The sequence below is a fragment of the Mixophyes fleayi genome, chromosome 3 (genome assembly GCF_038048845.1).
Source record: "Mixophyes fleayi isolate aMixFle1 chromosome 3, aMixFle1.hap1, whole genome shotgun sequence".
NCBI classification, from domain to species: domain Eukaryota; kingdom Metazoa; phylum Chordata; class Amphibia; order Anura; family Limnodynastidae; genus Mixophyes; species Mixophyes fleayi.
This window is the reverse complement of record NC_134404.1, coordinates 308,852,623-308,866,390: the sequence shown is the minus strand read 5'-3', so window position 1 is coordinate 308,866,390 and position 13,768 is coordinate 308,852,623. Positions and strand designations below refer to the sequence as shown.

At 39.0% G+C, this 13,768-nt stretch overlaps 1 protein-coding gene across 2 annotated transcripts in view; it reads left to right on the top strand.

Moving 5' to 3' along the window:
- LOC142144782 (serine palmitoyltransferase 3-like) overlaps nucleotides 1-13,768 on the top strand; it is a 101,150-nt gene that overhangs the window by 23,437 nt on the left and 63,945 nt on the right. For both annotated transcript variants that reach the window (XM_075203962.1, XM_075203963.1), the window contains 4 exons: nucleotides 511-699; nucleotides 1,147-1,301; nucleotides 3,581-3,729; nucleotides 12,830-12,954. In XM_075203962.1, coding sequence (XP_075060063.1) covers nucleotides 511-699; nucleotides 1,147-1,301; nucleotides 3,581-3,729; nucleotides 12,830-12,954 — 618 coding nt within the window. The remainder of the gene's footprint in view (nucleotides 1-510; nucleotides 700-1,146; nucleotides 1,302-3,580; nucleotides 3,730-12,829; nucleotides 12,955-13,768) is intronic.

Sequence of the window (13,768 nt, the reverse complement as noted above, 5' to 3'; positions counted from 1 at the left end):
TTTTTTGTTGGTGAAAAGTCATGTGCTTGTCAACCTGACTAATTGAATTGTTTGGATATTTGGTCATGTATTTCATTATAGCGCTATGATTACATCCATAATAGACTTACATGTACTTTAGAACCATAAAATGACTTTTTATTTCATGGGATTATGTTACAGGGTTGGGCAATTCGGTATGAGACTGCATGTTGAACTATAAACAAGGCATGGCCATATCTTTTCTTCTTGTGCAATTTGATACTAGAAGTGGCTGGGATTATAGCGTGAGGAAGATGCTTCACGGAACTATTGTAGAATATACTACACAACCTTCATGGATTGGACATATACATCAATATCCACAAACTAAGCTGTTATAATACGTAGAACAGTCAGGTGTAAACATAAATAAAAGGTCCTATACATGTCAAGTTAATTGAGATAACTTAGAGGTGACCTCTTTAAATGTCCTGAGTGCTCATAATTCTGTGCAGATGTATTAACCCTTTTCTTCTCCTGTTTCTGCAGAATGGAACAGCAAATGGCGGCCTGTACAATAAAAAGTACAAGGAGTCCTTTGAAGAAGCTCCCATGTATGTTGCTGTGTTTACCTACATAGGCTATGGCATTGTCACGTTATTTGGCTACTTACGTGATTTCATGAGAGCTTGGGGGCTGGAGAAATGTCATATGGCTGAGGAAAGGGAAGAACAAAAAGTAAGACTTTGTTACGCTCCTGTGTGATGCAATAAGTTTAAGGAAGTTTATGCTTACTATTCAGTAAAGTCAGAGGTATGTAGTCTATGGGGTATATTTACTAAACTGCGGGTTTCAAAAAGTGGAAATGTTGCCTATAGCAACCAATCAGATTCTACCTGTCATTTTGCAGAATGTACTAAATAAATGACAGCTAGAATCTGATTGGTTGCTATAGACAACATCTCCACTTTTTCAAACCCGCAGTTTAGTAATTCTAAACCTCTGTCTCTCCAGCTGAAAGGCAAATCATTGCTGAAACCTGTAGTGAGAGAGGCTATATGGCATTGCAGTAGTGTGGTGCTAGCTCCCACAAAAGATTAATATGTGCATGGTCTAATATCCTTGAAACATATTCCAGTGTATTTAAGGCAATAACCCATAAGCCTTTTGTATTTATTAATGTAGGACTTTGTGCCCCTCTACCAAGACTTTGAAAACTTTTATACAAGAAATCTTTACATGAGAGTCCGTGACAATTGGAACCGTCCCATCTGCAGCGTGCCAGGTCCTCAGTTTGACCTCATGGAGCGATTGACAGATGACTACAACTGGACTTACAGGTGATTATTTCTGCCACTACCAGTGTGTATAACAGCCCACTTGTGCCGTAATAGTCCAATTTCAATGTGCTGTTACTATACTGTAATTATAAATGATGTGACTTTTTTTATGTTTTCTATTATTATGGCAATAAAAAAATTACTCACCACCGTGGTTTAGGTACATGCGATATCATCTGCCAAAGGCTGAAAATATTGAGAACCATAAGAGTTAATTAACACTATGGGGACTCCAGTCTGTTCTTCTGAACATTTTTTTTTTTACTGTAGATATAATATAACTTAATGTACCACAACCAACACCCCAGAACAGAACAAGTATTCTTCATAAATCGTCTCCCCCAACCAAAGTCATGGGAGAGACTCTCGGCAACAGGAGTCGACTATAGAGGTTTTCACCGGCGGTAACCCCAGTAATTGGCCAAAGAGAAATCAGGTTTTCTGCAGGCAAAAGGGCTCTTTGCCCTTTTGTTAAACATGCATCCTAGTTCTATTTTTAACATTATTTATTTATTTTATTAAATCTCTTTATTTACATCAACAAGTAATGACATGTTACATAACAAATATAAATGCGATAAATAACATAAACATTGATGACTCTGCATTATGTAAACAGACACATAAAGCAGGAAGCCCAATCCCAAGCGGGAGAAACCAGGGCTACATAGGAAGTGGAGGGCTTCGCCCTGGGCAGCATCTGAAGCTATGAGAAGTAGAACTGTAGGGGATCCAGAGACGGAATTCTAGAGATACACATTGTTGAGATTTTTCTGTGTAAATGGGTAAGGAAGAGACGGAGAGGAGACGAAGAAGAGGGGAGGGGAAGGTCTAACGCTATTTTTTATCATCATCATCATCATCACCATTTATTTATATAGCGCCACTGATTCCGCAGCGCTGTACAGAGAACTCACTCACATCAGTCCCTGCCCCATTGGAGCTTACAGTCTAAATTCCCTAACACACACACAGACACACAGACAATACTCTGGTTTGTGGTTAGGAGACCAATGGTAAGAATGTTTACAAGAGCACAGCGGTCTCCCAAACAACAGTTATTTCCTTCTCAATAAGGAAGAACATTTTGGTGATTATCAGGAAACGGAGAATGTCACAATACAGACAAGCCACCCATGTTATAAAGAAAGGCTAACGATTGTTTCGGGTGGTATTTCATAAATATTATTTAAATTTAAGAAAAGGTATTTATTAGATTAGGAATTAATCTACATATCATCACCACCATTTATTCATATAGCACCACTCTGTACAGAGAACGCATTCACATTAGTCCCTGCCCCATTGGAGCTTACAGTCTAAATTCCCTAACATACACACACAGACATACACAGACAGACTAGGGTCAATTTTGATAGCAGCCAATTAACCTACCAGTATGTTTTTGGAGTGTGGGAGGAAACCGGAGCACCCGGATGAAACACACACAAAAACAGGGAGAACATACAAACTCCACACAGATAAGGCCATGGTCGGGAATTGAACTCATGATCCCAGCGCTGTGAGGCAGAAGTGCTAACCACTTATTCAGCTTTAAATCCGTGTTTTCTCAACTCATTAGTAAAGAAAAAATATAAAAGTTGCATATTTAGAAGTCACAATTCCCGGTTTAAAATACATTTTTGTAGATGAAATCAATAATCTTGATAATCCTAGGTACCTCAAGGTTTAAATGTACACATGGAGCAATCACGATTTGTTGTCACAAATGAAAGCAATTAGACTGTTAAAATATACAGTTTAAACAGCCGTTAATACTGAGTTCACACAGCCTTATATAAAGCCATGAGAATTTATTTAAATAAGTTTATCATGAGTTTCTGTAAAAATATTTGTGAATCTCTGTTGAGTTATGCTCCAAATCACTGACAGAGCCCAATATGGTGCACACTGTGTGACTAGGTACAAATGTTTAAGGGGAATCAACTTTGCAATTATTACATTGATATTGTAAGGCAGTGATGGGCAGTAGGTGCCTCAACGGCTGCAAGTGGCCCTCCGAGCATTCACCTGCGGCCTCCAGCTGCTTCCTACTTTGTCAGATTTGTTTGTTATAGCTGGTCACACCTGTTTAATGCCTGCTGATATGTAATGACAGATAGGTGCATCGTTCTTTGATTAAATGTATTGTTTTAACTTATTACTGAGATTGAGGGTAAGGTGCGGCCCTTCTGATGGTTAGAGGGTCGCCCTTGTGGCCTCTGAAGTGTATCAGCTTGCCCAGCACTGATGTAAGGGATGTTTTTGTTTTATTTTAGGTTCACTGGAAATGTAATTAAGGATGTGATAAACATGGGATCATATAACTACCTGGGGTTTGCAGAGAATAATGAAGAGTCACTGAGCTCAGTGAAGAATATATTGGAGAGTTATGGGGCTGGTTTGTGCAGCACCAGACAGGAAATGGGTAAGGACACCCAGTCAGTGGCTGTGGTTATTGACCTGTAGAAGACGACAACCGCTGAAGAGTCTTGTTACATATTATACACTGGTAACTGCTTTACCTTTTCTAGGCCTGAGGAAAACAACATTTATCGAAGCCAAGTGTACTACATTATAAATGGAAAGTTAAGCATTATTACTTTGCTTTAATCATGTTACTCGTCATTCAATTCTTCCTTATAGCAATGCGTAATTAGAAATAGACAGAATCAGCATTTTGCACAGCATAGAACATGTTACATAGCTAATTTAATTTAATTTAAGTTCATTAAGGAACTTAAATTAAGAAGTTTCTTATTTAAGTCTCCTGGACAAAACCATGTTGCAATGCAAGGGGTGCAATTAGTCTATTATTTTGCACATAAGTTAAATACTGGTTGTTTTTTCATGTAGCACATAAATACTTGATAGCTTTAATTTTACACTAAAATTTAAAGTTAATCTAGGTCATGCCCTATTCCAATTATAAATCTCTCCCCACATTATAAATTTAGCTCCCCCTACAATGCAGAATGGTTTTGCCAAGGTTCAAAGTTACTAATTTTTTTTGCATTACTTAATGAATCAGGCCCAATTCCTTCTACAAATTACAAGTTGTATTTTCACACAATTACTTTAACCCCTTCAGGACCAGAGGTGGTTTGCATATCTATGACTAATAATTACATCATTTTCACCTTCTTATTTAAATGATCTACTCAAACACAATGTTGTATTGTTTTGTTTAGGACACCTAGGTTCTCCTTTAATATCCTACAGGCATAAATAGCTGTTTATTTTATGTCCATTAAACAAAGCAGGACACAGGACTGATCCCCAAGGTGAAACATTGGTCACCAGCCCTTCATCTGAGCTTACACCATTGACTACAGCACCCATTAGCCAAAACATTATCCATTCCACTATCTTATTATCAAATCCAAGGATTTTCACTTTTTCAATAACGTTATTGTGTCATACAGTATCAAATGCCTTGCTAATCTCTGTGTAGCATAACATTCATGGATCCACCTTGATCTTATCAATCACCTTAGTTACCACTAGATTTGATAGTGGCAAATCCATGCTGCCTTTTATCTGTGTAATGTGTTTGACTCTGAGCAGTCAATTTTTTTTCTCGCAGTTGATTCCTCTAATCTCCCGACTATCTCAATGAATCTCACGTCTGTAGTTATCATATTTTTCTTTACTGCCTCTTATGTCCATCTATATTTTCCAATCTCCAATCACCTGGAATTATACCTGCCCGCAGCAATAGATAAAAAAAAGAAGTTTAGTTAATGAATCAGGCATTAGATCTGAACTTGTGCATTCATCTACTTTACATTTTGTAGTAAATATAGTTTTGTCTGCAGTACAGGGTATATATTTGAATTTTAGTGTATGTAACGTGTTTTAATTTTCAATAGTAAATACAGAGCAAAGATTTAGGCAATGTCTCCTTCAACATATCCAACCCTTTTAGTTTTATAGCTTTACTACCCCCCCCCCCCCCTTTATTTTTTTTTCCCTTTCACTAATCTATGCAAGAATGTTTTTTTCACCCTTTATTGACTGATTTATTTTCCCTTGTGTTTGCACTTTAGCACGTTTTATTGTGCGCTTAATCAGTTAAGTTAGCTTTATATGCTTTTTACTCCTCTGATTGGTTCTGTCTATACTAGTATTTTTTAAATGCAGTTTTAGCAGCATTTTGCAAGTTCAGGTGACAACTCTTCTGTAGTAAATATACGTGTGTCTACAGTACAGTAGAGTGTACATTTCACCTTTAGCCTACATAATGTTTTTGAGTTTCTAACAGTAAATACAGAACAGAGATAGTTATTTAGGGAGACTGCAATGTCTTTTTCTCCTTCAACACATACTTGCCTGCTCAACACAGAACGTCCAGGACAATTCCGAGTCCCCCCAGAAGAGCAGGGAATGAGGGAATCCTCCTGGATCCCGCCCACTTCCATAGTGGAGTGGTTGGAGGCGGAGCCATGCTTTTTTTCCCTTTTATTATTATTATTATTATTATTATTATCGTAGATTTGTAAGGCGCCACAGTACTCCGCAGCGCCGTACAGTAGGGAAAACAATACATACATAAAACAGGGACATACAAGATAGACAAAATAAATTCAGACATGAAAACAAAGGATATGAATGACCCTGCTTATTAGAGAGCTTACATTCTAAGTGGAAGAGGACACAGCTGAAACAAGAGGAGCAAATGTGGTTTACTAACATTAAATTCTGCTGCATGTAATAATGATTTTTTACGTTAGTTTATTTCACACTTTCTGCACTGCACCTATTCTCTTATTGTCAGGGACTCACAAAAATCATTACTCATTCGACTTAACTCAGCATTTGTAACATCTTTGTTTTGGTGCATTTTTGTTTTACTGCTCCCTGCATATTAAACCTAACTCACCAACGGTCACTACACGTCATATCCTGTCCTACAGATACATTTCATACTGTGCTTCCATTCAGGCATTCTGAAATGTGCTATAATTATCATGTCACCGGTTATTGACATCTCTGTCATTTCCTCTAGTAATAACTTAATTCCTCATCTTGTTCTACTGGCCTATATAGATATCCAAATACAACTAATCCTAGCTGCAGTGCCCTTTACCAAAGTTGCTTTTATCTCATTCTTTTTCCTACTCTCTTTCCTAAACATGGTATAATTGGGAATATCATTAGACCATGACTCGCCAATAGCTACAAGATCTACGAGAATAACTTAAAGATCTAAAATATCATATACTTTGACATGATTGAAATCCATTTATAGAGCTTATTTCCTAGACTTCAAGCATTTCAACTTTGCATTAAAACCATACACATTTTCCTTATCCTGACACTATTACCAATACACTTTTCCGTTTAGGGCAGCTGAAAGAATGTTTTGTACACCCCCATCAACTAGCTTAAATAACCATTAATAAAATATCTTAACTCCTCACTAAGGGCTTCTGTTCCCCTAGTAGCAGAATGCAGGCAGCCCCTTATCCTTGCAAACTTTGATGTCATTACAAATCCAAACCCTTCCTCTCTGCACTGTTTCTTTTACCAAGTCTCAAAGTGCCTAATCACCCTATCTTCTTCCATCCTATAAACAGGCAAAACTTCTGAGAAGGATAGTACTGTTGTTGTTGTTCTTCTTATTCTGCTTTATTTTATATAGCACACCCTTACTATGCATCGCTTTACACAGAATGTTTAATCATTAACATATGCCCCTGCCCCAATGGTGCTTACAATCTAAATCCTCTAATGCAAACACACACAGGTCAATTTTTGGTCAGAATCCAATAAACCTATGTTTTCCAACTGTGGGAGGAAACTGGAGCAACTGGAGGAAGCTCTTATGAACACATGGGAGAATACTCTGATTAAACACAGAACAACATCTACTTCTTCACCTTGACTTACAGATTCAATCTTTACCATGTATCTCCTATCCCTCTGACTGGTAGCTCCAGGCAGGCATCTAAGCTCTCTCCTTCATGACCAAATCCCAGATCAACAATACCTCTTACGACAGAATACTCTATAAGAAGTTTTGTACGTCCAATGGACCCTTTTGGGGCAACATAACTTTTTCCAGAATCATTAACTTCCTGGCAGCATCATACAACATGCCTCCACCTCCACTGGAGCTACAACTTACGACTCCCTTTTGTATTTGGTGACAACAAAAATTGCATTATATAAAGATTTATTGGTGGAAGATCCATAGTCCTGACTCTTCTGGATCCGACCATCCAAACAGTTTTTTTTCCTTTTTCTCACTTATAACATTTCTTTTCTCTATACCTCCCCTGTATTTCTTTGTTTCCAAATTATCTTTTCCCTACCTATCTAGATTTACCAGTTTATTTTATGACCACCACTTCAGACATCATCTTACAGGACATTAAGGGACCCCTGTGCAGTACTCCACGGCAACAAAACTGCTCAGATCCCAGGGCAGTGGTGACCATTTATTGGGGGTGACAGAGACATAGAAATTCTAAAAAATTACCTTTGGATTTCAATTTGCATTTGTAAGAGATCCACACATTTTAAACAATTCTTACAGCTCCAAAAAGTTGCATGATATACAAATACCAGTCATTGCACTGCGCTAATCCACCAGATATATTTACAAAATATTACAGAATTAAAAGGTCAAAATCCCTTCTGTTTCCAAGTTACTGATGTTTTCAACTTAACCACTTCCGTTTTTGTTGAACTAATATTTCAGTTGCCTCCTAAAAATCCAATGGGAAATGGATCTATAGGTAACATCAATAGCATTACTATTAGATTAATGGCAGCAATGTCAGCATGGATATAATTGCTATATGAACTACCCCAAGTGCACCATCTCATGCAAGCTACCATGCCTGCCAACCTAGAGGAAGTTTCCTTTAACAATAAGGAAACTTTTGTTTTTTCATATTTTACAAACAGCATTCAGTGTTGAACCCTGACTTGTCTTTTAGGTTCCTTACATTAGGGTGTCAGAACCGAAAATGTGCAGAGCTTGAAGAACCGAGTAAGACTCCACCTAATTTGATAAATGAAGGAGTAGGAAAAGTTCTTCCAGGGCACCTAACTCTAAGATCTTTTGAAAATTAAAGGGCAAATAATAATTGGTTATAGCTTATTGGGCTACCAGGAAAGAGTTACTGGCATAATTGGATAATCTGTTCACCCCTAGAAACAGGATGGCCCTATTGTGGTTTAATGGGCTTGAGAGCATCATTGGCAGTGATTTCCTATAGAATGCCTGAAATACTTGACAGTCTTGACAATCTTGCTTCTGTGAAAGAAGTCCCTGGTTTAGAGAGAAACATGACAATGAAATACATTTTGACTTCTAGGTTCTCAAATAGTATTAGTGTGAAGGATGGGAACATGTATAGCTATGTAAAGTGATGGTCAAGGAAACCGTTGAAAAGGATGGGTAAAAAGGACAGACTTGTTTTGTGTTTTTCCTAAGCTGAAATTTAGGTCATTAATCAATGTTGCCTTAGAGTTGTAGTGGATATGCATAGCTAAAAATCGACTGTGACATAATAAAGTCTATAGAAAAACACAGGATACCTTATCAATCATCTCCTCAGGATCTAAATTTAATAGTGAATTCAAACCACCACCAATCATTTTACCTCCATGTGGCCTGAAATTTATTCAAGACATCCAATCCACCCCATTGTTGCTTATGAGCCTACCCTCAGTCACACTCTTAATTTGGGTGTATTGTGAGTTTGAATTCTAGGAATTTAAAATACAAATGGTCAATTATATCTCCTGGATAAAATACGTTGTGGCAACCTCAGTTGTCGGGTTACTAAAATAACAAAGATTTTGGTTCCTTTGGTCCAAGACCCAGTTGTTTTGCGGCTTACTTGTAGTAGGTAAACCAGTGTAGTTTTATACGGTCCTTTACATAGCAGCCTCTTGGGGTGCATTATTATTATTATTATTTATTTATAAGGCGCCACAAGGTTTCCGCAGCGCCGTACACAGTATAAACAATGGACAGTACTGGGAATAACAGTGCAGAACAATAAACGAGTAATACCGAGACTTCAAAGGCTCCAGGCAAAGCAAATATATTGAAGTTGGAGCAGAAGAGAAGGTAGAGAGACAGAAGAGAGGAGGGCCCTGCTCATAAGAGCTTACATCCTAAAGGGAGGGCAAACAGACGGTTGGCACAATGGGAGTCAGAGGAGGGGAGCAAGTACTCCCCTCTTCTGAGGAGGAGCAAGGTGATGAGAGCGAGGATGGGGAGAGGGTTAAGTAGAAGGCTGGTAGGCTTTTAAGAAGAAATGAGTTTTGAGTGCCCGTTTGAAGGAGCACAAGTTAGGGGACAAACGGGTGGAGCGTAGGAGGTCATTCCAGTGCAGGGGGGCAGCTCGGGAGAAGTCTTGAATTCTGGAGTGGGATGAGGTGATCAGAGTGGAGGAGAGGCAACTGTCATTGGCCGATCGCAGGGACCGGGCGGGAGTGTGGATGGAGAGGAGATTGGAGATATAAGGGTCAGTAGAGTGGGAGAGAGCCTTGTAGGTGAGGGTAAGAAGTTTAAAAAGGATTCTGTAGGGGAAGGGGAGCCAATGATGGGCAAGGCAGAGAGGGGAGGCAGAAGAGGAGTGACGAAAAAGGAAGATAAGCCTCGCAGCCGCATTGAGTATAGAACGAAGGGGGGCGAGCTGAGAGTGGGGGAGACCTGTGAGAAGTAATAATAATAATAAGCATTAGCTTATTTCCTCCCTCTGTCTTCCATGTACGCATAGTATATGTCAATGTGTGTGTTAAATATTTTATTTAACTTTTTTTCTTAAAACATATTTTTATATATATTACCAGTATTTTAATATCTACAGCATGCTCTTTCCACTGTAAATGATATGGATATTAGACCTCATCTAGTGGTTCTGTGACCATATAAAAGCACAAAACTGTAGGCCAAGTGCTTTTACTAATTACAGAAATTCAAGAGGATGTCTAATATCATAATTTACAGTAAGAGGTGCATTATCTCACATACAGCCTGCAGAGTATACACAAGTAGTGCAGAAGTATTCCTAATAAAGACACTGATTTTAAGTGAAGACCTCAGAATTTAACCGCATATGCATATAGTGACATCACTTGTTATTATAACATTATAAATGCATGTTCGCAAGGTAATATTAATAACATTTTTAAAGTGAATGTTGGTAAATGTTTCAAAGAGAACTGGAGTAGTTTTTAAGGGAGTGTGAAATATAGCATGGGATATTTCTAAAAACTGGTGTACAAGTAAAGGAGCAAAATATACTATGACCCATCAATCAATCACATTTTGTTATTTTATGGTACCATTTAGAACATACTTGCCAACTCCCGAATTCCGGGTAGGTCTCCCGGACTCCCAGGAGAGCTGACAATTCTCCCGCATCTGCCCACTTCCTAGTGAAGTGGACAGATTTGAAGCCTCCATGATGCGATTCTCCATGAATCGCATAATTTTGTCCCACCCCCTGTGCTAAAATTACGCGCTTGCGTCATTGCGACACAGGGGGTGGGGCCAAATTGTGCAATTCAAGAAGCCCCACCCCCTCACACCCACCTCTACACCAAGACTCCCGGAGGCCAATCGTTAAAGGTTGGCAACTATGACTTAGAACAGTGAAAGGAAAAGGCTGACTAGTTAATATGGGCTACTACACTGTCCTACATCATTTTTCATATGACTTTTTTGAAAATATGAAACAAAATTGAGACATATGTAGAAAATAATAATAATAAAACAAGTAACATAAGTTAGTTCCCTTCCTGTAGTCCCTATTTCCATTAAAAGAATCACAAGCAACTACAATGTGGGAATGTTAAGGGTTGATCACACAAGCAAGTAAGGATGAGTCCTTAATATAACCAGTTGGCAGACAGAAATTGGCTTAAGTCATCTCAGGTATATTTAGTCTGTACGCTAGAATCTTAGTGTTGGTTATGTGTGCAGTTTTTGAGTCTCCTTGGGCCGGAGTCATTAAGGCAAAAAAAGGAGTACATTCTCTTCTGGACAAACCATGTTACAATTCAAGGGGTGTAAATTAGTTTATTATTCTGCATGTAAGGAAAATACTGGCTGCTTTGTCATCTAGCACACAAATACTTTACTTTTACACTGAAATTTAAAGTTGATCTAGGAAATGCCTACTCCCCCCCCCCCCTTCAAAGCGACATGGTTTTGCCAAGGTACAGAGTTACTCCTTTTTTATGCTTTGCTCTCCTTAATGACTAAGGTACCTTGTGAAGAATGGCTTTTGTCAAGAAGTGCCTGCTCTCAGCTTGGCCTCCTTTAGAGGATACTTTGTCCTCCTCTTTATCCATGTGGTTCTGTGGCGCTTAGCCTGGAGTATTGGTGCCTACATATTTATTAGAGATGCTCGGGTTCGGTTTTCTGAAAACTGAACCCACCTGAACTTAGGGGATCCGAGTAGTCTCACGAGCCAGCTCGGTACTTTCACGCGTCCTCGGATCTGAATCAAGGCAAATCGTCATCGTTGCGTTGTCGGATCTCGCAGTTTTTGGATTCCATAAAAAACTCCCTCCCCAGTAGATCCAGTGCCATTGCTCACACAGAAACAGTGGTAGCAGTGTTCTTGTCAATCTCCAGTCTCCAGTGCCATTGCTCAGTGCCATTGCTCATACAGAAACTGGAAATGACTGGAAATTAATGTTATTGAGGTTAATAATAATGTAGGAACAAAAAAGAGCCAAATTATGTGATTTTAGAAGAAAAAAATAGGGATTTTAGGAAAAAATTAGGGATCCAAAACCAAAACACACGAGGGTGGTTTTGACAAAACCAAAAGATGACGTTAATCCAGATCCTAAACCAAAACACAGGGGTCAGTGAACATCTCTAATATTTATGTACATTTAATGGAATCCAGAAAACTGTCCACTTGCATCCAGCATTCTTATGTGAGTCATACTTACCTACTTTCTTCAGCTCCCTTCCGGGAGCCAACTAGTGGAGGTGGGCGTGAGGGGGCGGGCGGCCAAAATTGCGTCATTTGGCCCCGCCCCTTGTGATGTCATGACGCAAATTGCGTCATTTGCCAGCGGGGGGCGGGGCCAAATGCTGCGATTCACCGGGAATCGCAGCGTTTGGGATCTAATTCTGCCCACTTCACTAGGAAGTGGGGCACTTCCTAGGGAAGTGGGCAGAAATCGGGAGATTGCCACACTCACCCGAGAGTCCGGGAGACTCTCGCAAAATGCGGGAGTCTCCCGGACATTCCGGGAGAGTTGGCAAGTATGATGTGAGTATGTACCTTAATAGCTTTACTTAGACACCTCAGAGAAACAGCTACAGTTTTACTTTGACTTCATAGCTTATATTGCTCTGTATGTACATCGAACATGATGTATTATAAGTTTATATCTTAATGCTTGGAGGCTGTAATTTACAAATATATTGGTACATTTAATTGCCAGTTATAGTCTGTGTGAATATATAGTGTTTGCTTATATATTCTGATTAATTTCTTATATCTTGCACATATATTAATTGTAGAATTTTTTTTCAGGGCATTTGGAAAAACACCAAGAGCTGGAAGATTTGGTTGCAGAGTTCCTTGACGCAGAGGCAGCAATGGTGTTCAGTATGGGCTTTGCCACAAACTCAACAAATATCCCGGCACTGGTTGGCAAGGTACATTCCTAAATCTTTACACAAATTTCACAGCAAACACCTTTAATATGCTGTATCTTTTCCTCTCTCTGTAGAATTAAAATATACTATTTGTAGTAGTATTTATTTTCATGTTTGCCTTTCTATAAATGTTCTCTAAAACACGTGGTTACAGGGCTCCCCTGCTTTCGCTGCCTATTTGTTTTCATTAATATGTATATATTAGCTTATAGGACAGGGTAAATGTATTAACATGTGGGTTCTTCAACACCCGTGAGTTCAGCGTCTTCGGCAATTAAATTTAAAGCGGCGCTGCATTGTAAAGGGAAACTTCCCTTTACAATGCAGCGCCGCTTTAAATTTAATCGCCGAAGACGCTGAATTCGCGGGTGTTGAAGAACCCGCATGTTACTACATTTACCTCAAGGACTGTTAAGTTTGCTGTGTTGTGTGGTTGAGGTCCAGACAGATTGTAATCCTTTGACCTACGTGCAGACTTCGGCGAGGCTTGATGCCACTGGACATTCCGCCAACATGAAAGATTTTGCGGCCAAATGTGGAACGCGAAAAATTATTTGCTGAACTGTTTTGGAAAACAACCCTGTTAACCAGGCAAATGCTTATTTTCCCAGAACTCAGCCTTTCCATGTGTTATGGGGTATTCAGTTGTGTGTGAAGTAAAACATTGCTGAATTTTGCTCGCATCTCTCAAATTTGTAAGGAAAAATCAGCTATGTTTTAGTAATGTAATACCTGCAGTTTTCGGGGGATTTTAATCTCTTTGGAGATTGAAAAATAGGCCCCATAGTCTCTTCCCCCCAGGTTTCCTTGACTC